Below are 26,341 nucleotides of genomic sequence, written 5' to 3'. Positions count from 1 at the left end.
CACGGCAGTTACGTTGTTGCTCCACTGAGGTGCTCTGGCAAAATGTCACCAACCATCTTGTGCCAACCCAAAGAAATCCCTGTAATCCTCATCTTTGCAGCACGATGTTTTTCAAAAACTCTAGTTTGTCCAACACCCTCGCTGGTTTAGCTTTCTTCTCCTTTGCAATTTCCTTTTCTCTTATATGTGACATTCCTTAGTGCGTATTTGGTCTACCTCTCCTTACCACAGTTCCTGGATCATACCATCTCTTCTGGCTCTAAGCACCACCTCAAATGAAGAGCAGATACATGGTTCCAGACGAGGCCTCTCCTAATTCCAACTACTTAGATGCCCTACAAGGAGTTGGTTACTTTCTGCCTCCAGAACCGTACTTCTGTATTCCCTATTCTGGTAAGAAGCACCCCACTCACTTGACGATATCTTATGGGTCCTGTGGAATTCAACTTTATCTTCCCAGTCTGTGCTCTTATTTCCAACCTCCCAACATCCAAAGCTCAAATCCAAATCCTCTCACCCCTAAATTTCCCTGCTTTGGAGATACCCTCTGGCAGCAACATACAGGATAGATGGAGTGTGTTAAAACAGGCAGGAAGACTACTGCAACTCAGTGCTGCTCTTTTGTTTAAATCCCATGAACGGTTCCATATTAAGTACAGGGTAAAGTATAAACACCGCTCATGGCAAGAGGCAGCTTTCCCACATCTTGGAGCCTTCCTGCCCTTTCTTTTAGTGCTCCCCTAACCCCCTGGCCAAATCCTCTTTGCTCAGGAAGGTGTGATATAAACCACACTAAAATACAGGCCCTGATACTACCCTTCTTGTTACCTCTTCTAAGTTTTGCCTCATGTATTTCATCAATCTCCTATATTAGATGTGTGTGGAGAGGACAGAGGACAGGGATCACATCTTAGATTTCCTTTTAGGAGATGCTAAATATACTGACTAAATGAAAATACACATGACAATAATTTAAAGACTTATTGACTAGGTTCTGAGAAGCAGACACTTCATTTCAGTTAAATTCATAGTATCATGTTATCTTAGATTTCAGTTGAAATTGTGAAGACTGTGTCAACTTACCACTTTTAGAAACCGACTTAGGTTTAATTCAAAATGAAAAAGCCACTTTTAAAAAATTAAATAGGTTAAAAAGCAAGTTAAACTGCTCTACTGATGGTACATGATTTCCTATTTAACTGGTTACAAAGAGAAAAGAATATGATTGAGCTCCCACTGTCTGGATCACCATCTGCTTTTTTATACATTTTGTAATTAGCTTCTTTCTCTAAACAATGAGTGTTATTAAGGCATCTGGAGAAAGTGTGCTTTTAATGGGATTTACCTATACATAGAGCAGTAAAAAGAAATTTCTATTTCTTCTGAAACCGGAAAAATGTAAATTATAAAGGATATTAAATAGATGAAAAGAAAGCAGTTTACACAGGAATTTATCTAGTTATACTTCAGAGTAATGTTGATGTGTTTGGTTTCTATCTCCTATCCTCTACCCATTCAAAGATTAAGTTGAGCAAGTATTATTCTTGACATAACTTACAAGTATGTATTGGTGAAATTGCACTAAATTACTCCTAAATGTCAGACAACTTCTATTAATCTTGGCAATAAACTATCTTGATAAAACCATAGAAAAGAAGACACTGTGTCAGTAAGATAAACTAGAATTGGCTAAGAAACATTTAGGTGTATCTTTAGCATTCTTATAATCTTTGCTTCCGATAGTTGGCTCGTGATTTTTATTTGCAAAAAAGTCTGTTATTATTTCAAAAATATTAGTGGTTACAAATCCTAAGCAGCACTTAGACAAGCACTCTTGCTCCTTAACTAAAATAGATTTGTAAGTATTTCCTTCTGAAGTTATAAAATGAGAGATGATTGCTGCTAGTAGATATTCAATATTTACCAAATTAACTAATTAAATAAAGTATCTCCATGCTTTCAAGCCTTCAAACTGTTTCTAGGAGGACAACATACTCCAAAACTATCTGAACAAGAATACTTGATTAATGCAATCAGCATGGCATTTCCCAAGACAGTATTATAAATTCTCTTTAGTCATAAATATAACTCCATTTCTAGCATTCTTTATGCTTTTTCACTAAAGCTTCCTAGAAAATCTTATAAAGAACAGTGTGATAAAAAGAGAGTATGTGCCAAATGCAAGGTACCATTGTTATAAAATGAAGTACTACTGTTAATTAGAAGTGACTTGTTAATGCTAATATAGCTTGCTGTATTTTTACCAGATATGGATTTGTAGACTCTCCCCCCAACACCCCAATCACATCATGCAAGCAGGAAAGCATGAAATTTCAAAATTGCCTAACATTAAAAAATAAGTCTCTTAATTTATTTGCATTCTAAAATAGAGCCCTTCATCTGGACCTTTTTTTCCACATAAAACTCTACTTAGCGATGTACAAGATTTATCAAGCCCATGTAACATTCCCTTTAAAATCTTAAGTTCAATCACTATTTGTTTTCTACTATTATACTATTGTTTTGGCAGCAATTGTTTATTGGTCTGTCATTGCAGTAATTGCAACTTAACAATAAACCAGTCTGACATTTTAGGTCTTGAAGATACATACCATATATATTTCTTTAAAAATAATCATACTTTTGTAAGCAATACTTTACAGTAGACACCTCAAAAATCTACCATAGATGTTGAAACTTAAAACGAGAAAAATTTAAGTTCTAAATCTTTATACATATATATCCAGATTTCTATATATATTATATATACATACATAAGTATATATAAAATATATATAATCAGATTTGAAAAATGAACAAAAACTGGGCACTGTACATAAAGTCTCTTTAAAACTCAAACAATAGAAAACTCTTTAAACATTAAACAATTTTAATAAAAGTTTCTGTACAATGCTAAGCAGTTTTATTTACACATAGAAAATGTAATAGGAGTAGTGTTTGAAATTACAGAACTCCTTAAAATTTCAATGGCAGGTAAATCTGGAAAAAATAACAGCATTCCATTCACAAATATTTTCAAGCAATAAATATGTATTTATAAATAGTGTAAATTTACATCAAGATTAGAAACAAAAATCACAAATCTGAAGTTTATTCCTTAGTCTATGTGCAATCCATTATCTTTGTGACTTGGCTGTTAATTTTTTAAACATTTTATTTAGGAACCAAAAGTGTAATAACCGTCATGGTTTCAAAACAAGACAGAAAAACATAAAAGCAGTAAAAAAGTTCCTTACCTAACTTTTCACATTAAAAAAAAGTTGACCAAAGAAAGACTTAAAATTGCTAACTACCTTACAAAGAAATGACCAGCTAGGCTAGTATTTTTTTTCCAAGGAAAATTTTGAAGGGGAAAAGATAGATGAAAACCAATTCATCAGCCCAGAAATAGAGAAATATAAAAGAGGTTGTTTTCAAGTCAGTAGTCTGTATGATGTTGCCAGTTTTGTCAGATATATACAAAACATGGAATTTATTATTTTTTTTCTGAAGTACAGCTAATCACTTTGTGAGAGTCCTGGAGTAGGAGCAGTGCTCTCCCCTGTCCAGTTGGTTGACACTCCGCACTTGGAAGGTTGCATAGACACAGTTTTCAGCCAGCAGCCTTACGAGATAGCTACAAAAACCAGTGGTGCAGAACTGAGTTACTTCCTGAATAGCAGAAAAGGTCTCACTTAATGTCCATGGAACAATATCAAGATGAGGAGGATGGTAATGGAGGAGCCTGAAAATAAAAGGTATGTTACTTTGGCACGCAAACGGTTAATAGCATTCCCTAGCTCAAGGCTACAAACACAGTCTGCTTATGAAGGTAGGGGAAGGAACAATTCTCAAAAGAAAGTTTAACTGCCTGCTACACAATGTCAACACAGAAACTCCCTTAACTACTGTCTCCGGTGTGGCCAATTTTCCTAAGGGTCTGAGGCCATTATTCTACTCAGTGTGCCCACATTTTTCTGTACTTCCCCCCATTAGTTAAAAGCTCTTAGGATGTTATTAGGTTGACCATTTTTTAGATTGCTTAAAAAAAAAAAGGTTTACGGAAAATGATTTCACAAATCAATTATAATTTCATTAGTGACTGGCTTCAGAAGCTATCTCAATTTTGTTTAACATATTCTGGATAATTTTCTTCTTCTTGAAGCAATCTTAAAGACCACTTAAGTGAAACTAGGACTTAAATTTCAATAATTCAGGTTTTGATTATATATGCAGAGAAAAGTACTGGAGGAAATCAACAGTTCATAAATCATATTTGTGTTTCTATTCATGAAACTATTGATGTGCTAGAGTAAAATGCTTCCATCTAAGCATTTGCTGCTTAAAATTAAAAACTGTGTAATATTTGTAAGTATACCTGAACTTCATAAGGTTATATATTAGAAGTTAAGCTCCATCAAATATTCCCATAAGGTTAATACTTCTGGCAAGGACAGAATTTTAAATACATATAATCAGCTCTAAAAGCAGAAGTCTATTTAAGACCACACTTACTGAATCATTTTGTGGACGCTACTAAGCCTATGTACACATTTTATCAACTGATATCAAATGGCATAAAGGATATGATAGTGTTCTAAAAGCACAGAAAGATTTTAAAATGTAATTGTGGTGACATTATTTAGGCGTGGACTCACCCAGCAAGAAAACTGAAAATGAAATATGCCAATTTTATAGGCATAAACACTTGGAAGTGAAGGAGAGGGGAATGATATGAGTATTTCCTCATGTAGTATCTAACAAGCAAAAGGAAAATTTAAATATTTCATTACCTCCTACTTATCAGGTGGCAGAACAAACACTGCTGCTTCCCTATCCAGCTAAGTATGTACTCACATGCTGATTTCACTTACTAATGTAAATTGGTCATAGACTTGCATCAGGTCCTCCATTTTATACTGTTCTAGCACCACAAAATTTTCCAGGTTTCCACTTGTTTTTCGTGCACAATCTTGGCAATGCACTATGTAGGTCTTTCGAGAATTGCTCTCATTTGTGACAAAAAGCAGATCAAAAACCTCCACCTATTTTATGCAAGAGAAAAAGAGTTCAATAGAGAGAATGGTATTTATTTATTGTACTATTTTAGTATAGTCATAGAATTCTACTTTACATGGAATTGTGGACAGTGATCTCTGGTTAAGAGTAAGTACTAAGAAAAACATCGCCATGTCTGAGAATCTTTAAATAGACCAGGTTTATTTTGCACCAAACCCAAAGACATGGGTGGTAATGCAAATGACAAACCTTTTACAACCGCTCGCAAAAGCCCAATTTAAAAGTTGATCAAGGTCAGCCAGTTTTTGTTTTAAATCTGAAACAATGGTATAAAATCAGAAGAAAGTGATTGTTACTTTTCATTTACTTCTCTGTAACGGTACTCATCACAGAGCACTGGGTGTGAATAGTGGTCTTCTCCCATAGACTGAGCTCCTCAAAGATGACTATGTTTTACTCACTTTTGCACCTCCAGAGCATAGCACAGTGCTAAAACAAACCTCAAAACACACTCATTGAATAAATATAATTTGATTACTACAGACAAGGAAACTGACAGGTAAGTGACAGTTGAGTATTCAGCTATAAGCCTCATGTTAAGGAACAGGCGCTCCTTTTGCTTATACAAAAGGTACATTCATGAGTATAGCATGATTTTAGAAATAATACCTTTACCTTTTACAGAAAGACTGATGAGCTGCTATGGTTCAGGTGGGATAAAAAATAACACTAAGGGACAGGAGTCATTCTGAAAAGTTTATTCATTCATCTTGGTTTTTTTCTGAGGTGTAACAAACCTAACCACAACCTATCTGATCTCTCAAAGATTTAACTTTGCAGGTTGCACAACATTAAAACAGCTGATGGAGTCAATCATTTCAAATAAAAGTCAATGTCTGAATACAGAATTTCAATGTTTGGAATGGATCACTGATATCCCTGGCTTTGGTATATCCTTGAATTTATTCAATGACAGAAACCTCTCATCACATCCTATTTTCTTTGAACAGTGTGTTAATTTAAAATCTCAGTGTTTACGACTTTACCATTACTATCAATAGGCAACAACATGAACCTGGTGACCTGAGCCAGACAATTTGTGAGCATTCTTCGACCTGTCCCTCACTTCTGCCATGTAATGAGCTGTCTTGTGGATTTCACCTGCTAAATATTTTCTTTTTTTAAGATTTTATTTATTTGACAGAGATCACAAGGAGACGGGGGTGCAGGGGGAGGAGGAAGCAGGCTTCCTGCCTAGCAGAGAGCCCGATGCGGGACTCTATCGCAGGACCCTGAGATCATGACCTGAGCTGAAGGCAGAGGCTTAACCCACTGAGCCACCCAGGCAGCCCTACCTTCTAAATATTTTTTAATTCCTCTCCTTCTTTAATACTCCTACTGCAATCTCATGCAGGCCTTAAGATAACAAATCTTTCATAAAACCACTGCAACAGCTTCCTACCTCCATTTTCTCCAACCACATTTCTCTTTCAAACACATATCCAACATGGCTTCCTGATCAACATCTTTTGATGGCTTCAACGACCTCAGAATAAATATCAAGTTCCTTAAAATCATTTGAGATGCTCTGCAAAGGTTCCTCCCACCTAGACTTGTAGGTTGAATTTGTATAGTCTGTATTTCAGCCACACACTACTTACCCTTTTCTGAACAAGCCACTTCATTTCCCATGTTGTGCCTACAGCTCGTAATAACATTCACTCCACTTCCAATTCTCATCATTTCTTAGCCCACTGAAGTCATACTCATCCTTCAAGGATGGACTCAAATGTTAATACTTTGGGGAATTCTTATGCCAATACTAGAAGTGAAAATTAGGTCATTTTCCCCTCGGTGTTATCCTAACAGTAAGATCCATTAATTCTGTTGCATTCACCACAGTCCCATGTACATTACAGTTAGTTGTTTATAATTTGTCTTCTCCGAGTAGAAATGTAAACTCCTTCAGAACAGGTATTACATTACTATTTGTTACTGCTTCTCTTGCAAGCCTTGGCCACAGAAGACTGACCAGTGTTCTATGAACTGCACCAGAGAGGCTGAGCATTAATCTGCCTTAACTACATCCAGTTTACTATCATCAGCTTACATCTGGATTATTCCCAGTTTAAAATCTCAAGACTAAACTTCTTGATGAGTATCATTTGTTAAACATCTACTAGATAAATGACTATCATAATTACTTTTAGAGTTAATTCACTGTTAGTGAAATGGTAGGTCATGAGACTAAATTTTAATATAACAGCTAAGTAACAAGAAAGTAACAAGATTGAATATAATGCCAATTTCAGTAAGATGCAGGATAGGAGTATAAGTATTCTTTATAAATTTTATAGACTTACAAATTTATAAATTTAAAATAAAAGTAGCCAAAGAGAAACCAAAAGTAGAGAGTTAAGAGGCTTTATAAAACAACCCTGGACAACAGTAGTTACTTACCTCACAAATGCTACAGTAATGTGCTGGTTCTTCTTTTGTCCGCCCATGCCATATAATCTCTTTTCCTGCAGCAATGAGAGCTTCCCTCAATGTCTGACATTGCTTCAGAGTTCTCAGAAGACAATACCTATTATGGGGGAAAAATTATTTGTGACCAGCAACAGAATACTGTATATCTTTAGCATCAAAGATATACTCCTAGAGACTTGGTTCTAGTATCTGCAACTTCATCAATTTTTTTTTGGTCAATTTCTTGGATATTCTCTTATTTAAAAAATAAGGCCAATGCTCAGCAAGTCTGATGACAAAATTGTATCACTTAAAGTTGAAAATTAATTGATATCTGAATATCAAAATACAGTGATCTTAATATAAAAAACCTGACTCCTTGCTTAAATAGAAGTTGCTAGATTTGGCTCTTATTTGGGCAAGTCAATTTAACCTCTTTGCGAGTCAATCTCCTCATCCTCGACATAAGGGGTCTAAATCCCAAATCTCAACTGCTATGATTCTATTAAGGCAGGAAGGCACATTATTTCTGTCAGCACTACCTAGACACTCAGAAACAGCATCGTCTTGTACAGCTGCTTTTGAAAAGTTTGACTCTATACACAGAAAACTATACATTTAGTTACTGCGTGACACAAAATTGGTTTCACTATAGCATTAAAGAAGAAAAACGACATCACTTGATTTTAACTTGAGGATAATATAGAATCTTTCATTTATATTAACACAAGTGAACTCTTCTTATAACTTATGCCTTTTCTAAATTCATACTTATAATCCTAACAATACTGAATTCTCACAATTTGTGCTGATTTTCCTATAGTCTGCTGTCATTACTTGAACTTGTCTGCTAAAGTCTCTTACTCTCCTGTGAATTAGTGGCTTGGGCTCTCCATTTGAAAGAGAAGTTGGACTAGATGGTCTCTAAGGCACTTTGCAGTTCTAAAATGCAGACAATGAAAATACCCAAAAGAAAAGGAAATGAGTTTAGCAACTGACTGCTAATTGAGAGCAAAGTTTTTGTCTGTTTTATTTGTTGCCTAGGACAGTGCCCGGCATACAGTAGGTGCTAGATAAACATCCAATTACTTACAAGTAAAATTTAAAGTTTGATAACAGCATATTTGATTTCTCTGAATTTATATGTCCTTGCTATTTCCTAAGCTACAAGGTTAAAGAATTGGTACTTATCAGAACCCATGTAAATTAAGCCAAGGTAAAAATATTGACCTAAAATATATGTAAACCTATTAATTTACATAACAAACCTTAAACAATAGCAACTTTACAGTTAAAAAGCAGATCTTTTCAGTATCATAGTCAAAGAACTTCCCTCTTAATCTGGCTTCAACAATTCTTGTGTTTAACTTATTTAAAAGCAAAATAATGCTTTAGACTGTGGTTTGCAAGTCAAACACAGGACAGCTGTGTTTGGGAGGAGATGTGTCAGGGGAGGTAGCAAGCAGAAAGTTAGATCATGGCAAAAAGAAGAGCAAGAAGACAGAACTCGAGAGTATGCCACCAACTCCTGAACAGTACTTGCTCCTCCCTTTTCCCTTTCCTGTGTCACACACAATTCACCGCTGAAGCCGCTGATCTTACTGAACAAGTTTGCCAAGCCGGGCTTCAAAACAAGGTCTCTTTCATAGCAAAGTAATGCCTAAAACTTTGCAGGTACCTTTGGAAGATTTGCACACTCCACTACGCTCTCGTGTGAACAGAGAAAAATAATAAAATAACAAATAAAGTACATGAATAATTAAAAATAAAAAACAGGAGGCATGGTATGAGGTGCTTCAGACATGTTATGCCATGTAGACCTCTCAACAGCCCTCTCTGCCTGTGAGAGGCACTCTTATCTCCATATCTTACCAATAAGCAAACTAGGGCTCAGGGAAGCTTCATTTGCCTGATGTTATGAAGCTAATTTTTAAGTGGCTGGGCTGGGGTCTGGAAAAACAAAATGTCAAGCCTCCCCTCACTAGCTCACAATGTACTCTCTTCTTTCTGGTCTCTTTTTACCTGCCTGATCCCCCTCGTCTCTTTAGAAGATGAGATTCTTGAAGCTCTACCAGCACAGTCTGGTTTTGTGGTTCTGAGGAGCATTACTCCACTCTACTCAGCGAATGAAGTTTTATCTCCAATGCTATGGGCTACTTTGGCAGTTAGATGTAGTTTATAACTTATAGCTCGTTTGGTAGTTTTATCCAGAAGAAGGCTATCAGTATGTATTTTTTCCCTATAAACAATAAAGGGTTAGAGCCAGAGTTACATTAAGAGTAAATACTAGCCATGAATATGCTGCTTCTGGGATCACAGCTCCAGAATTTTTATTTTGTGAGATACTAGAATCTTAAAAAATCTTCAGTCCAACTAATGTGGTCTGACAACAAATAACCAAACTATGGTTTCCCCCTTGCCCTTTGGTTTCTTTCCTTAACAGTAAAATTTTTTGTTTCTTCCCATTTCCAAAAGGTGGCAGTTGGAACAGAAGGAGAATTGAGAGAGAAAGAGAGAGAGAAAGGCTCTTTTGGAGCCCACAGCAATAAGTCTGTCCAAGAGGATGTGATTCAACTGAAGGGTAGAGAAAAATAAATAGAAAATAAAAACATTTGGGGAAAGGATGCCTAGGGAAGACACAGATACTATTCAGGACTTGACTTAACAGTCATCTGGTTCTGCTTTTAGGCTTTGGTTTTACATGAGGACAACAGCTGAGTGTACTGAAGAGCTAAATACTAGTAAGAGTCAAACAAAATCACTGCTGCCATTTCCTCTTCCCTTTAGTTTTGCTGAATTTTAATAAATTTATCTTACGGCAATTAAAAATGCAACTTGTTCAAAACAAAATAATAAATCACTAGCAAAAAGTATAAAAATGTAGAGGATAGAAGATGCTGTTTTTAACAAATGAATTTTAGGAACAGGGTCAGAAATGATTTTAGGAGCTAGAAAAGCAGAAAATTCTGTGACTTTTAAGATCAGTCTGGTTTCAGGACCCCGTGTTTAGCTGTGTGAATGAAAGACTACACAAAAAGGCAGGGGATATTAAAGATAGCTCTGGCTTGGAAGAAAACCACAACGAAGAGGCTGATTGAGGGCATGTTATACAGTAGAATCTAATCCACCCAAAAACCCATCTGCAAAGATGGAACCTCAAGAGGGATGGAATTTTAGTAAAACTGCTTTACACACGGGATAGAAATGCAAATATACTTGGAATAGCAGAATAAGAAAACTGAAGATAACAGGACAAATAATTATGAATAATATCATAAATCAATACATTGGGCAAAAGATGAAGTAATGCCATGAATGCTAAAAGGAAGAAGTTCACCTTCCACTGAGGGGAGATGGGAAATCACAGAATTTCATAAAGAAGCTGTCAATTTAGATGTGAGCAAGAAGGAGAGGTAGGAGGAAGGCATCTTCCAGGCAGCAGGAATGCCATGAATAAAGCTAGTATTGGGATTATTCAGGGAACAAACAACTGTTGCTACAAGATTTTAATCTTGGGATGTTTCTGGGGTAGGAGAATAAGGGAATAAAGCTAGTACACTACGTCGAAGTGAAGATAACAGTGGGGACTACTCAGACATTCCAGAGGCAACTTAACTAAGTTTCCAAAGTTAGTTCCCAAACACTGGTGTGAAGACAGATGAAACATGGGTTAACTTGATACAGCAAGTCTTTATGGTAACAATCTTAGCCACTAAGAAGCAGATGGGGTACAAATTAAAGTACACCAAGAGACGCCGTGCCTTGACCAATCTCTCTTACTAAAGAGCCATCCAGGAAAAGTGAGCCAACATGTAAGCCCCTGAAACACACTTGCCACCTGTCACCAGGGTTTCATACCCCTACAACAGTAAGTGTCTAAAAGTCAGTAAGACATCTAACGGTTTCACTGAAACCAACCACATGGCTGAAAATCAAGGTCTCAGTCAATGATAAAATGAGTTAAGAGTTTTAAACTCTTGGATGGAAAAATCAAGCATGAAAGCAAATGTTAACCATAAGGATGCAGTTTTAGAACTTTTAGATTTTGTTTGTTCAGTGTTCTCCTAAAGCACTGCATATTTAACCCAATGGTGTCTCATTAAGACCCAGCCTCAGGACAATAGCATTAGGATCAATACTAACTATGGACTGGTCTTCATGGCTATACCCTCTTAATCAGTTATTAGGCTAACTGGACATTACCACAGAGCTGGAGTATACCTCATTTATACATTAAAAAATGAGAATCAAAGGGAAAAGGGAGTTAATAATGAACAATTTGCTTTAAGGTATAGCCAAAACCTCTGTGCTTATGATAAAGGTTTTATTATGTAGATAGGGTAATAATCTATAATATGTACCAAAAAAGGGAAAACAAAAATGTTGTTAGTTTTAAGAGCTCTAATCTAGTCTAAGATGTCAGGGGCTTGCTTGATCAGAGGATTCATCTAGACCACTGTGAGAGAGATTTCCAGGGTTCTTCCCATAGAGCTCTGAATTTACTTGTTAGGAACAGAGACTAGAAATCTATTTTAGCAAGAGTCTCTTGCTGATTTTTATGATCAGGAAGTAAGAAATCTATTTTAGCAAGAGTCTCTGCTGATTTTTATGATCAGGAAGTGCAAATCTCTTACTTCATAAGTGGTGAAACTGGAAACAAGATCTAAAATTTATAGCATTATCCTTCAATAGACATTAGTATTATACCAACTTCATGAATCACATTTTTATGATAAAATCCTTTAAGAGACTATAGAAGGCAAGCTTCGGGGGGAGATAAGAGCAGATTCTAGAGCTAGATTGCTTGGGTTCAAATCCCAGCTCCACACATACTTCATATTCTCTGTGCCTCAATTTCCTCACTGCAAAAAGAGGACAACTAACTGTTACTGCTATTATGAGAATTACAGGTGTTATATAAAATGCTTAGATTACTGTCTGGCAATTAGTGATCAGTATTTAAATTCAACATGTCAAATGCTTAAACTGTGTTAAAAAATAATTACTAAACCTAGTTTTTTTTTAATCTGGAAAAAAAACTGTGCAATGAATGCTAACTAAAAGTATAATAATTACACCAAAAAGAACATAGGACAGATTATTTAAAAGGTGTTAAGTCCATAGCCCATGAGGTCAGGATTTCTCACTGGAGGCACTACTGTTATCTTGACAGGGAAATTTGTTGTTGTGAGGGGTTGTCCTGAGCATGGTGGGATGCTTAGCAATACCCGTAACTTCTACCCACAAAATATCCACAGTACCCCTCCCGTTCAAATCTTGCCACTACCCTATGTGCCCTGAGGAAGGGGGGTCAGGGGAGACCAACCTACCCACAGTTGAGAACCACTGCCCTAGGTCCATGAATATTATACCTGAAAAACAGAAGGTGACTGAGGTTTCTAGAATATTAGTATTAATAATTATAAATTATAGCTATCATTTACTGAGTGCTTCCTCTATGCTAAGACACATAATACTTACACAAGGTGTATGAGAAAAGGAAACAAAGGCTAGTAAGTTTGGTGATCTGCGCATGGTCCCCACTACCAATAAATGGAGCAGCCGAGATCTGAAGGCAGACTGGACTCCCAACAGCTACACAGTGCTGCCCTGCCTGTAGTAATACCTCACTGAGATATCAAATAGCATAGAGCCAAAGACTTAGGAAAATTACAAAGGAAAAGAAAATAACAAACATAGAATGATCACATATACACAAAAGGCACAGAGAAGAATAAAGCATTAATACTGTGCATATAAAATGGCACATTTAAAAACAGATCTTAAAAGAGTGCATTGTAAGTGGTCCAAAGTATGACAAAATGATACAAGAACTTAAGTTTGTGGGGAATGGTTTTCAATGGACTTGATACTTCTGAAATTTTAGAAAATTTATTTTCCAGTACTGGCTTATAAGGTATTAGTGTATTTAGAATGTGTATTAACTCAGCAGATTACAGGGAGATTGATAAGAGAATGTATATTCTGAAAATTAACCTTCTACTCCTCAGCATACTATCTAATATGCTCTTCCTAAATCTGAAACTGCCTAACATTGAATTTTTCAGAGGAAAATGGGTATTTGGCATTCCGTTTTTGACATTTGAAAATGTACTTAACTACTTACCATCACAGCAATTTAAGTGGAACAAAGTAGGTGGTGAAGGAACCAGTTTCCAACGTATTAGAAAACATACTATCATTACATTAACTTGCTAACAGCCCAACATGATTGCAACAATTTATACCATATTTGTTGGACTTCACCTTATCTACTATTGAGATTAAATCATTCAACTGCATCTAAAGGAATCTAAGTATTGCGAAAGCCTGTTACCTACAGGGAAATCTAATCAGTACCACCAGTCTCCAGAGCTTACTTGCTAAACTATCATTTGATTCCTTTTCAAGGGTCTTGTTAAAAGGCATTATTTCAATGCTAAAACATAACGAATATATGAGTCTTATGAAAGTGAAGTTAAAAAGAGACTGAGCACTATACAGGGAGAAAATGTAGGCCACAGCAATGCACCGCAAATATTTGAAAATGGGAATCAAGAATTTTCGAAGAATGAGGTCTCTCTTAGCTCAACTAGTTTAAAATTAAAACCAGAGAGTAAAAACTGTATACTATGATGAAGATGGATAATCAGCATCAATAATCTCCCCACCCTCAATTTTAGGTTTTAAACTGCCTATTTTAGTAAAACTTCACTCACTCAAGACCTACTAATGAAAATACCTATGACACAGTTTATACTGGAGCAGAATAGGCATTTAAAGTATGTTCAATAGTTCTCAAAAATGTACAACCAAAATAAAATTTTGAGAAAACAAAACCAGAATGTGGAACTCTGTATGAAACAGAGGTACGCTCTCCTACAAAAGCAAAGCAAAGCAAAGCAAAGCAAAGCAAAGCAAAAAGGAAAAAAATCATGTAAAAAGACTTAAGATTTCAAAGAGACTAAAGATACAACGATTACATACTGAATTCAGTGTGAGCATCATAGGGGCTCGTGGAGCAGGGAGAGATAAAAGCTACAAAAATGCATTTTTGTATAGTTGGGGAATTTCAAATGTAGACTGTTTATTAGCTAATTACTATTGAATTTCACATTTTTTTACGTGTGTTAAACAGTACCGTGGGAACACAAGAATATCTTTATTCTTAAGAGATGCAGGTTGAAGCATTTGGGGTCATGTCATAATGTTTGCAAATTACTTTTTCATATGGCTCAGCCCAAAAAGTGTGTGCATATGCATATGTGGAAACTGCTAAGTAAATGTGACAAAACCTATCTGACGACTCTAGGTGAGGTTATATGGGCATTTACAGTACTATTCTTTCACTTTTGGTAGATTTTTTAAATTACAAAATAAAAAGTTGGAGGGAAAGTATAAACAAGTTTGGGAGTGGGGGCATGAAGCAATGCCTTAAATGCAAATCTGATATATTTTTAAAGGATAATAGGGTATTCATATGGAAAAAATGTCACAGTTCAATGAGTTAAAGGTCAGTAGCTTTACATTTAGAGAGTCTTTCTTAATTCATATCTTTGTATAGGCATTGCTCTATTTTAAAAATAGCTAATGGTTCAGAAAACTTAACAGCCAGCACCTTAGGAGGGTTACCTGTCAGCCAGGTGAAAGCTACAAATGTGTGTACCAGACTCCTTTTCTCAGCAATAGAGCCATGCAGTCATCTGGCTACTTAACAGAGATCCCCACTACAACATCACAGGAGGAATTCAAGTTCTGCAGGTCTGACATCCACCAAGCTGGTAATCACTCCCCACACCTACAACATTTCCTCTCCTCTTCTATTACCCCCAGTTCATCAACAAGTATAAATATCCCACTGCCTACCCAAGGAAAAGCCCCACAGGCAGACTTCTCTCTCACCTCCACCACCCAATCACCCTCTAACCTTTGTCCCTCCTCTTATCTGAACTGTGTCAACTACCTTCTCATTTCTTCTTCCAAATCGTCTGCCTTCCATTTATTGCTGAATCTTGCTGCCAAGTGATCTAACATGCAAATTTGACCATTATTAAAAAGATTTAAAATTCTTTTTATTTTTTTTTTTAAGAGAGAGCGAGAGAGTATGCAAGCATGCTAGGGGTGGGAGGAGAGCAGAGAGAGAGAGAGAGAATCTTACACAGGCTCCATGCCCAGCACAGAACCGAATTCCGGACTCCATTTCAAAACCCAAAGGATCATGACCTGAGCCAAAATCAAGAGTTGGATGCTTAACTGAGTCACCCAGGCACTCCTAAAAAAGATTTAAAATTCTCAAGGCTTCCCACTGGTGGCTGCTGCCAATGTGAAGTCTACCTGAAATTTTTAGCAACCTAAGTTTAAATCTATACTCTTCAACTAATATGAACAAAGTAGGGCTTAAACCTAAAAAGACACTTAAAAGTTTGGCTAAAGAAGGAGAAACGAAGTTTGCTTATAATATATGGGGGTATATGGAATAAAGTCCATGTTCATTTAGACAGTTAAAGGAAATCAAAAGAGAAAGTTATTCACTGAGCTTCCACTAAAATTCTTCTAAGGAGTTAGGCTGTTAACTTTTTAAGTCAAGGTTACTGCATTGTAAAATGAAGGAAGTAATAATCAAGATAATGAATATTCTTTTGACTCATGCCAATGCAAAAAGTACTTGGAAGAACATGAAGTGGAGAATGAAAATTAGTGTATTTTAGTAAAACAACTAGGATGTAGAAATTGAAAGATGATTTACTCAGATAAAGTACTTAATGGAATTGCAGGACTCTGAAAGACCCAATTTGAACCTGGGAAGTACAAAGAAAAAAAATTAAGATTAATGTTGACTTGTTGAAATAACAACAGGTAGTAACAGGTAATTCATTCTCAAAATGATAATGAGGAATTAGAGGGGGGCAACAGGAGAGAACATCACTCTCCCGTTATTAAATCACTCGGTGCCAACATAGTACATGATCTATTACTATACTCCCACAAATTTTTCATAAATTTTGCATAACCTCACTTGGTGTTGAAACTTGACCTGTGGCTTTTTATAGTTTTTGCTTATCTCATAAGGGTGACTGTTTTACTGCAGAAATATTAATGTGTTTGATTCTAGGATACTGCCATAGACCTCACTAGAAGGACAAAATATATATGCACTGTATTTCTTTTCTAAACCCAAAGAATTCTGAACACAAAACCACATTTGGCCTATGGGGTTCAGGATAACAGACTATGGAGGTACACACTATTACTTCTGTGAGGCCTTTCCTTAACGTTCCCCTCTCTCAGAAGTGCCTTCCTCTGTGTTCCCCCCATTTTTAAAACCAGTATCTTCATAAGCAAAGATCCCATATTTTAATTCACTATTTCCCCATTTACTATAAGTGGCCTGAGAAGTGATCAAGTCCCTTTCTCCCTCAGCATAGTATCACACCACAACTCAGTTCACAATAAATATGAAACAAATATGAAAGCATGAAAAGAACTGGGTGGAGCTGAATGTGTGAGTGGATGTGAAGGCACAAGGTAAATTTCATTTATGTTGTTTCTGATTAATACTTAATTATGAAGACCCCCAAATTTACACATGGTTGATTCACAGTATTTAGAACTAAAAACAATAATTCAGGAAGTTAAGGAAGAGGACTATTTTGTATATATATCTTCTCCATTCCACTTCTTACATGGAGCTGATAATTTTTTTCTTTTAAAATAGCCTACAATTCAGATGTTCAATATATACTGAGTTAACGCTTTCCTAAAAGATAACTCAAAAAAGGAGAAAGAAGGGGGGGGGCAATGTAAAAATTACAAAATAGAGTAGCAAAAATAACGGAAAATTCAAGCACACATCTAAATGCAGTATTGGGTCATGGGCTGACAAGGTTAAGTGGGGGTCAGATCTGAGGCACAAATGGGAGATTTTAAAGAAAGTTTGCATTTGTGCCTTTAGTATAGCTAAACATACTAAGCTTAGTTGGTCACTGGTAACCTCACCAAGAGAACTGCCTGGAGCATATTTAAGGCAGAAAGCCAAATTGCTATGGATGGTGGAGTGGACAGGAGATGAAGACAATGACTCTGGCCGAGGAAAGAAATAGCAAGGAAGAACCATGACTTAAAAGAATTGGTATAGCTCGCAAGCTAGGAAAAACCAGTATCACTTCCTTCGTTGGCAAGATATTAGGCTTGAAGACCAAAGCAATGATGGGGGTACAATTTTATAGCAAAGCTGAGCTTATGGAAAAAGACCCCCTCTATTCTGTAACAATACATTCCCCATGCTATCTTCTGACCTTCATTTGGTTCACTATTTGCTTTTCTTAAATAGAAGTATTTCTCTAAGCTCTGTGGCCAACTCCCCACCCCACTTCTTTCAAGGCAATCACAAATGGCTAGATGGAAGACCCTCTAGTCTGCCAGCTCTAACTCTGCTCTCTAGAGATCTGTATTTTGTACAACTTCCGCTGAACAGCTCTATCTATTTTATTGGCTACTCAAACGTGCCCAAAATGAAGTTCTGTGTCAAAGATACATACAAGTAGCTTCCATACAAGACAGCTCTGAGCATTTAGTCCTGGCTTTAACCACCTGGGCGACGCTGGGTTGCTGAGAGGTAGAACTCAGATACAGTCTGGGAAGCACTTTTCTTAGTGCTCAGTTAAGTACCAAACTCAATTTCTTTTTATTTTTACATGTATTTTTAGACAGAGAGCATGTGAGTGGTGGGAAGAGGGGTGCAGAGGGAGGAGGAGAGAATCTTAAGCAGATCTGAGCACAGAGTCCAAAAAGAGGCTTGATCTCACAACCCTGAGATCTTGACCTGAGCCGGTATCAAGAATTGGACACTTAACCAACTAAGCCACCCAGGCATGCCCCCTGCCAAATCAATTTATTAACTAGCATTATTACTGAAACCACGTAGAACCCAGAATTGAAAACCCAAACTAACTTTGATTCACTCATTGCTCTTACCATCCAAAATCTTATTCTGTTTATTGAACTGCTAGAAAGAACTTTATAAAACTCAAATTAGATCATATTACTTAAAAACCCACCAAAAGCTCTCTAACAAAATAGACTTATGTTTGGTACACAATGCATGATCTGCCACAAAGAACTTCTACAACTCCACTCTGGTTCTACTACTCCTCACACACATTGTCCTCAAGCTAGAATGTACCACCACATATGTTAACAGAGTCATATCATATATGGGTTTAAGATCATACAAATAGCCAGTAGGGAAGAAGTCTGGAGAGAAGAGCGAGAGAGGCAGGTGCTGGGGACAGAAGAGCAAGAAAAGATGACCGGCCGTGAGTATGCACCTGCTGGTGCTCTGGGCAGGAGGAGAGCTCCCCCGAGCCTCGCACCAAGTTAGCAGCCTTACCATGCTGAGTATGATTGTAATAGCACAACAGGGCCTCTCCACGTAAACCAACAATTTCACCTGGTACTCAAGTGAAGAAAAGAGATTCATTCCCTCACCAGAGGAATATGTGACTGTGCAGGACTGAAGCAGACACGTTATGCATTACTTTGTAGATGAACTGAAGCATCTTCCTGATGGCATGAGAGTCTGGTCTTAAACTGGCTTTAGGTGGTATTCCTCTGTCCTCTTTCCCTTCATTGCCTCCACATCTTTACCCTTTACATCAATTACCTGCTTTCCAGAATACACAGACTTTTCTGATTCCACGGAGCTGGGAAGAATCCTGTGGGGATCTGTTGTTGTATTTCTTTCAATGTATCTATTTATATGCACTTTTACTTCAAGACAAGACCTACACCAGATACACACAGACAAACATACACCCTCTCAGTGCCTACCCTAGAGTCGTATATACAATCAGCCAATATTCATTAAATTATGGAAAGTACAAATGAAAGAAAAGGCACAATGTTGGCTGGAGAAAAGTACGTTTTTGGTTAACAGCTGAATGATTATGTTCTAAGAGGGACGTTTATAAAGCAAAGCTTAGGGGTCTGAATTTATATTTATAGTGAACATTTCAATCAATGTGAGGACAAAAAGAGCTTGCTAATCACATCTCATGACAACTCCAGCTGGGAGCAGAATTCTTAATATAATGAGGAACACAATAAAGATTCAAATGACTGAATATTTTGTAGCACAGAGTAAAAATGGGAGTAAAATGAGTATGTAAGTGCATTTAGGTTAAAAAATAAGGTAGGTATGAGGAACAACAGTACCATGGGTAATTTTAAATTGAATTACTTCCAAATTGTGTGTATCCAATTTCAACATAACCTTATAACAAAAATGAGTATAAGTGTCAATGCTCAATATTTCAAAAGTTAAGAGGAAGGATGATGATAGACTGGAGGGAGTCTAGAAGGATGACAAGGATGATGGGGATGGAGGGATGAAAACGATGATAGAGGCGAGAGATGTTTAAATTAATGAAGACCAGGTAGGAAGAACAGAATAGGACAACGATCTTCCTTGATTCCTTTTTCCCTCTTGCCACTTCCTCCCCACATCCTGCAACATATGAGCAAGTTCTGTGAGCTTTAGCTCCACCAAAGAACCTAGTCTGATCCCTCTCTCTACCCCCGTGGGTAAATGTCTGTCTAGGCTGGTCTGTCCTGTTCCAACTGCCTTCTAACTATCCACCCACAACCCCTGGAATCCATTCTCTACAAAGCAACCAGATTCATTTTCTTAAAAGTTTAAAACAGAACCCATCAGTATCCTGCTTACAATCTAACGGTAACCTGTAACATCCAGAAGTCCATGTCCAATCTAGTTCCTGCTCACTTCATTGAGCTTACTGCAACCCCCTTCTTTCTCTCATTCTGCTATACACTGGCCTTCCTGTCCTACAAACATGTCAAAGCTATTCCTAATTTAGCCATTCAGGCCTGAAGTATTCTACCCTTAGGTCTTTGGTTGACTCCATCTCAGTATTTGGGTATAAACACAAAACTCATCTTCTCAAGACACCTTCCTTGACTACTGTAGAAAAAGCAGCACTCCTACCCTCCCCCCCACCGCTACCCAAATATTAGGCATTTCATCTTATTCATACTATCTGTTAGTAATTTATTTACCTGTCTGGTGGTCTCTCTGTCTTGCTCTACCAAAATTAAAAACCCCCGAGGGGAGGGGTTTTAACTTAAACACTGCACAGAGCTGGTTGTTAAATATTTGTTGAATGGGATATATTTTACACAAATCTGAAACATATTTAGGGAATTAGGACCAAATGACAGGGAGATCTTGGGCCAATCTGTAAAGAATTTTCAAGAACTACAGTGAGATAATGAAAATGTTCAACAAGCTGCTAGATGACCACAAATTATGGAGGCTACAGAATAGATTACTGCACTTAGTAGTAGATTTGACTAAATAACCTTAAAAATCCTTTCCAATTGTGAAATTCTAATCTATCTAAAATGTAATGAGTCACTTTTTAAAAAAAATTAACATATAATGTATTATTACCTCTAGGGGTACAGGTCTGTGAACCGCCAGGTTTACACACTTCACAGCACTCACCATAGCACATGCCCTCCCCAATGTCCGTAAGTCACTTTCAATCTATATAGCTGTTAGAGAAATGGTTTCTATGCTGTACCATCCCTGTACCTTCAGGGGATCTGAATCAGCCTCCAGTTTATGCCTATCTCAAATTTACTAAACATCTTCAGCAACTTTAAATCATTTTTCATCGAAAAGTAACCCTGAATTTGCCCTTCAGAGCAAGGAACCACTGTCAAATATAGTAAGATAAATGGATAGACAACCCCTCACACCCTACTGCCAATTACATTTATAGACTATGGTACCCAAGATCCAACTTTTTAAAAGGATTTGTACATCATGTGATGTAAAGAGCACGGGGTATTATATGAATTACTGTCTATCTCTGAAACTAATAATATACTATATGTTAATTAATAGAATTTAAATTTTTAAAAAAATATTTTATTTTTATTTGACACAGAGAGATCACAAGTTGGCAGAGAGGCACACAGAGAGAGAGGGGGAAGCAAGGTCCCCGTTTGAGCAGAGAGCCCAATGTGGGGCTCGATCCCAGGACCCTGAGATCATGACCTGAGCTGAAGGCAGAGGCTCAACCCACTGAGCCACCCAGGCGCCCCAACTGAATTTAAATTAAAAAAAAAAGGGGGGGGGATATGTACATTATTTGTTATGATTTGGGTTTTGTTACCTTTTGTCTCCCCTACTACTTCTGCCCAAGACTACTGCAACTGATAAAGGACTATACTGTAAGATAATCTAGAGGTGTGTTACCTTGACCACACATTTTCTGTTTGAATGAAATTTTGGACTTAGATTTGAAATCACTTTATTAAAACAGGACTACTTTCAGAAGACAGTATTTTGAAAACATATGCTGACCAAATTAATATAGCTACAGGAGAAATAATTATAAGCACTACTTTAACAAAGATGGAAACTATAAATATTTTATCATTGAGTATAAAGCAGTGTATTCCACAATCAGTTTCTGAGGAGATCAATTCTTTAGAAGATACTGGTCAAACAAATAAGTTTGGGAAACACATTATATAACCCTCCTCCTTTCCCATTCACAAAACATACCAACACTTACAGTCTCTAAAATATTTTACAAAAACTATTAAAAGAATAAAGGACTTGTAAAACTTTATCTAATCCATCATTTTTCCAGTATTTCTTTGACCAGAATCACCCACCTTTTCAGGGTAGGGGCAAGAGTGATAGAAAATACACTTTAGGAAAACACTGCTATATAGCACTGTTTGAAAATATTCTAAATTTATTTATGAACTAGCTAAGATAGAAACTGACAATACATGAGAAGCTTAGTACGATATATATATTCAAATAACTTGTATTAGGTGTTTAAAGCAGCTAAGAAAAGGGACAATTAGAAGATGGATGATTTCATTAAAACAATTTAAAAATGGCCATTTTAGTTAAGTCCCTATATTAAATGCTAATTTATCTGTACCAGCAATTATTTTGTGATGCCATTCTCTCCCTCTGATACCAAGGGCAGTCTTTCAATATTAAAACTCAAGTTCTCCTAGATATCAGGTGGCTCAGAGGGTAGTGGGGAAGCACAGGCTTGTGAATCTACTGGTTTAGAATAATTTGTGTGCCTTCATTTCTCTTTGTACCACAGTGTACTGACTATCTGGAAGGGAAAAATATTTTTAATGTGTGGATTCTCATATTACATTTTACTAGACTTCTGGACCATTTTGTTGTGATGTCAACATATGGCGGGGGGAAGTACTGAATAGTTAACACTCCCCAAAAAGAGAGGGACTACAGCAGTTTTAGAAAGCACTTACTTAATCATTTCAAAAAGCTTTGGATCTGAGACCTTGATATTTCGTGCCATATTCCAGGAAAGATGAACCATGGGTACTATTGACTTCACACTTTGCAATTTGTTCCATTCGTACCGTTCCACTGCCAATTTATACTGGCAGGCTAGGAAAAAAAAAAAAGTTATAAAATAGCAACCCAAAGTACCAAAAGATATGAAGTTACCATTATCACCTTCTCAGATGATATCAATACCAATTCTGAAACCTCAAAAGATTATAAAACTAAGCTGTTTCTTTGATAATTATGACAATAATAATAGTGAACATATAAAGAGTGCTTACTATAACTATGTGCCGGGCATTGTGCTGAGCTATTTTTATACATTATCTCATTTCATCTTTACCATTACCTTATTAATTTTATTATTCCCATTATACAGATGAAGAAATTGAGGCCCAGAGAGGTTACATAACTTGCCCAAAGTTGCAAGAGCCAGGTCCTGGTCCTAATCCAGGTCTTTCTGGCTTCAAAGGCCTTATTCTTATTCTGAATTATCTACCGCCTGAAGGCATGCATAATTCAAACAGATTTTGACATAATAGGGCTATTCATACAAAATATCAGATAAAAGAAAAAATTGAAAAGAATGAATAACCACTCTATTTTGCCTTCTCCCATAAAGGGTTTCCTTTATAAAACAAAATCAAGCACTCTAAAAATTATTAAAAGTGTATCTTCCTTGTATACAAAGACATAAATTTGTTATTTGCTGAGATCTATGGTCTTTAAATTTCTACCTGTTCATTTGAATTTAATTTCTTGTACTACAAATTAAAATTTTATTCAAGGAGACAGAATTCTTCTTCCTATTTCTAGTGAGTTATATTCCAAGAAAAATAAAAAATCTATCAGATACAATCCTTTAAAAATTAATTTTTTTTTTTTTAGCATATTCTTTAAAATACCTGTAAGTGGACCAACATTCCAAGCAATGTTGTTGCACCAGCCAATAGCCTGAACCCAATGAACAGTGCCTGCATTTATCCAGACCAAATCTCCAGGTCGCTGAATAAACCTATACACTGGAACATTTGCTTCATAAAGATCTTCAAGGTTGGGCCACCAAGAACCCATGAGGAAATTCAAGTTGTTTCTGAAATAAAAAATAACGCAAATGGATCAAATACTTTAATAAAGCTCCTTAATAAGACTGGAAAACAAGGTCAAAACTTCTTAAAACATGCTCATTCACACTCCATTGTAACTTAACTGCTTGTGCAGTAAGAACTATCATATGTAATGTAAAATTAATTACAATTCAATATTGAGTAACTTACTCCAAGATCAGTACTACTACCTTCGGTTGATTTTTCAAAGATCCAAACGAAATCCAAAGCTCCTTTTAAGTAACAGTTATATACATTAACTTTGAATTTCATTTCACTAAAGGTTATTTGACTGAACACTTTGTCCTGGAGTACCAAGAAATCTCTAAAAGGTAAATAGAAGGTGGAATTGACATCAAGTCACTTAAGTCCATAAACAGGAACACTATGGCAGATATAATTAACTATTAGGAACTTTCATTTCTGAGGCAAAGTGGAAAACTGAATGGTCTCTACCGCTGTTTTGAATTCTAAGCAGGAAAAGGAGACAGGATGTCAGTCTCTAGAGTTTCAATACTAGTTAAAACTATGCAGCTGAAAACAACTTCATAAAAAATGAACAATCATACACACGCACCACCAACCATCATCACTGCCACCACCACCAATATACTTTGGAAACATTCTATGGATCTTACTAAGCTTTTTACTTTAAAATCTGACTTCTTTTTCTACTTCATCATGATATAATATGAAGTATATTTTAAACTAGAAAGCAACTTTTCCTTCAAGAGAAGTGTATAAAATTCAATTAGCTACATTTTGGGGAAGAAAGAATGTGCAGAATGGAAATGTTTCTTTCCTTTAGCGCTAAGAAGCAGGCTTTACTGTCCCATGCTAAAGGATACAATAAAGTGTACCTTGAAATTATTTTCATTAGTTTAAATTTAATTTTTGTTTTTGTTTTTGGTCTAGATCAAGGGTTGGCAAACTATGGCCCATGGGCCAAATCCAGTTCACCTCTTTTTGTAAATAAAACTTTTATTAGACCATAGCCATGCCCATTCATTTATGTATTATTACACATGATTTCTTATGTACCTCAGTGACACAGCTGTGACAGAGACCATATAACCTGCAAAGCCTAAAATATTTATTATCTGGACCTTTATGGAAAAATCTCACCAACATTTGATGTAGATGCAATCTCTGTCTTATTTTTCTCCTTATAAAAATGCAAGCTGTTCTTCAAAGCCTAGAAGACTGCCAATGTAGCCTATCTGCAAGGGGATATGGGTGGGCTTACTGTTTGTAAAATGCTCAGTAGATAACGGTCCAGAAAAGCTTGCCTATGAAGCAAAATATGGTTACAAACACAAATTCTATCCCTACCTCACCAATGTGTTACCACCACAACATTGGAGAAAACTTTCTATTCAAAAGCAAGCAAGCAATTGAGTAAGCAAGACCACTGAATAATCAACAACTAAGTTAAAAAAAAAAAATTAAAGTTACCCCAAAAAGCAAGCATCCTTTTTATCATACACGGGTCAGTATCAGTATCAGTATCAGTATCAAAAGCTGGGGTAGCAAGTGCTATTCCTGCAGCTTAAATTTACCTAACCCTTCATTCTAACTTTGGATTTTTATTATACCCAAGTTCACAATTTTTAGACATCATCTGCCTCTTCTTATTACCTTTATTCCCAGATTACCTCCCCATTAGGTAGGAAAGACAAACTAAATCCTGAAGAGAGCCAATGTCTACTCAGAAATAATGAACAAGGATCAGTGTACTCTGGTTGTAATAATATACTACCATCGCAAAGTTTAAGAAATAAAAATCTTTCTATAGCACAATGGAGATTTCCTACATGACACTGCTTTCTCTGCTACCACCAGACTACTGGTCCATGAAAGTAAGCACAGATTAGTGTAGATCAGGTTATTTCATCAGAGCATTTCAAATTTTAAAATTTCACATCTTTCGCTTTCTTATATGAAACGAAATCTATGTGTTAAACAGTAAAAACAGTGAAAGATAATTATCTTTTGCTTCTATTTAAGGAAATTATGGATTAGTGTGGGGGTTTTTTGGTAACTATATTTACACTTGTTACTAAACAAAGATCCAGTAAGCCAAGAAAAAAAAATTAGTTTTGAGAGTCTCTCATAATGTAATGTTTCTGGTGGTCCCCTCGTTACCTTCTTGGGGTGGGGAGAATAACACCATATATATGTATAATTTATGTTTTTAATCATAACAACTTTTCAATATTAACTAACTGAAAATAACAGGCACTTACATAAAGGAGTACTTTCAAAAAAAAGGAGAGAGAGTAAGTTTCTGTTTAGACAAACAAGTATAAACCAATGAAAATAATTCCAAGGTACTCTTTAACATAGATAAGAAATAAAGGAAGGCTATTTCTAGGAC

The 26,341-nt window shown here is 36.3% G+C and overlaps 1 protein-coding gene across 14 annotated transcripts in view; it reads right to left on the bottom strand.

Moving 5' to 3' along the window:
* Positions 1-2,344: 2,344 nt before the first annotated feature.
* Positions 2,345-26,341, bottom strand: part of KDM6A (lysine demethylase 6A) — a 204,005-nt gene continuing 180,008 nt past the window's right edge. For 13 of the 14 annotated variants that reach the window (XM_059158348.1, XM_059158349.1, XM_059158350.1 and 10 more), the window contains 5 exons: positions 23,764-23,951; positions 22,819-22,960; positions 7,480-7,606; positions 4,875-5,045; positions 2,345-3,745 (listed from right to left, as the gene is read on the bottom strand). In XM_059158348.1, coding sequence (XP_059014331.1) covers positions 3,716-3,745; positions 4,875-5,045; positions 7,480-7,606; positions 22,819-22,960; positions 23,764-23,951 — 658 coding nt within the window. In that variant the 3' untranslated portion in view covers positions 2,345-3,715. Of the gene's footprint in view, positions 3,746-4,874; positions 5,046-7,479; positions 7,607-22,818; positions 22,961-23,763; positions 23,952-26,341 lie in introns of those variants that run through there. The other variant, XR_009350033.1, reaches the window with a different exon arrangement.

The sequence above is a fragment of the Mustela lutreola genome, chromosome X (assembly GCF_030435805.1).
Source record: "Mustela lutreola isolate mMusLut2 chromosome X, mMusLut2.pri, whole genome shotgun sequence".
NCBI classification, from domain to species: Eukaryota; Metazoa; Chordata; class Mammalia; order Carnivora; family Mustelidae; genus Mustela; species Mustela lutreola.
Note: the sequence above shows the minus strand (reverse complement) of the source record. Positions and strands in the feature narration are given on the sequence as shown.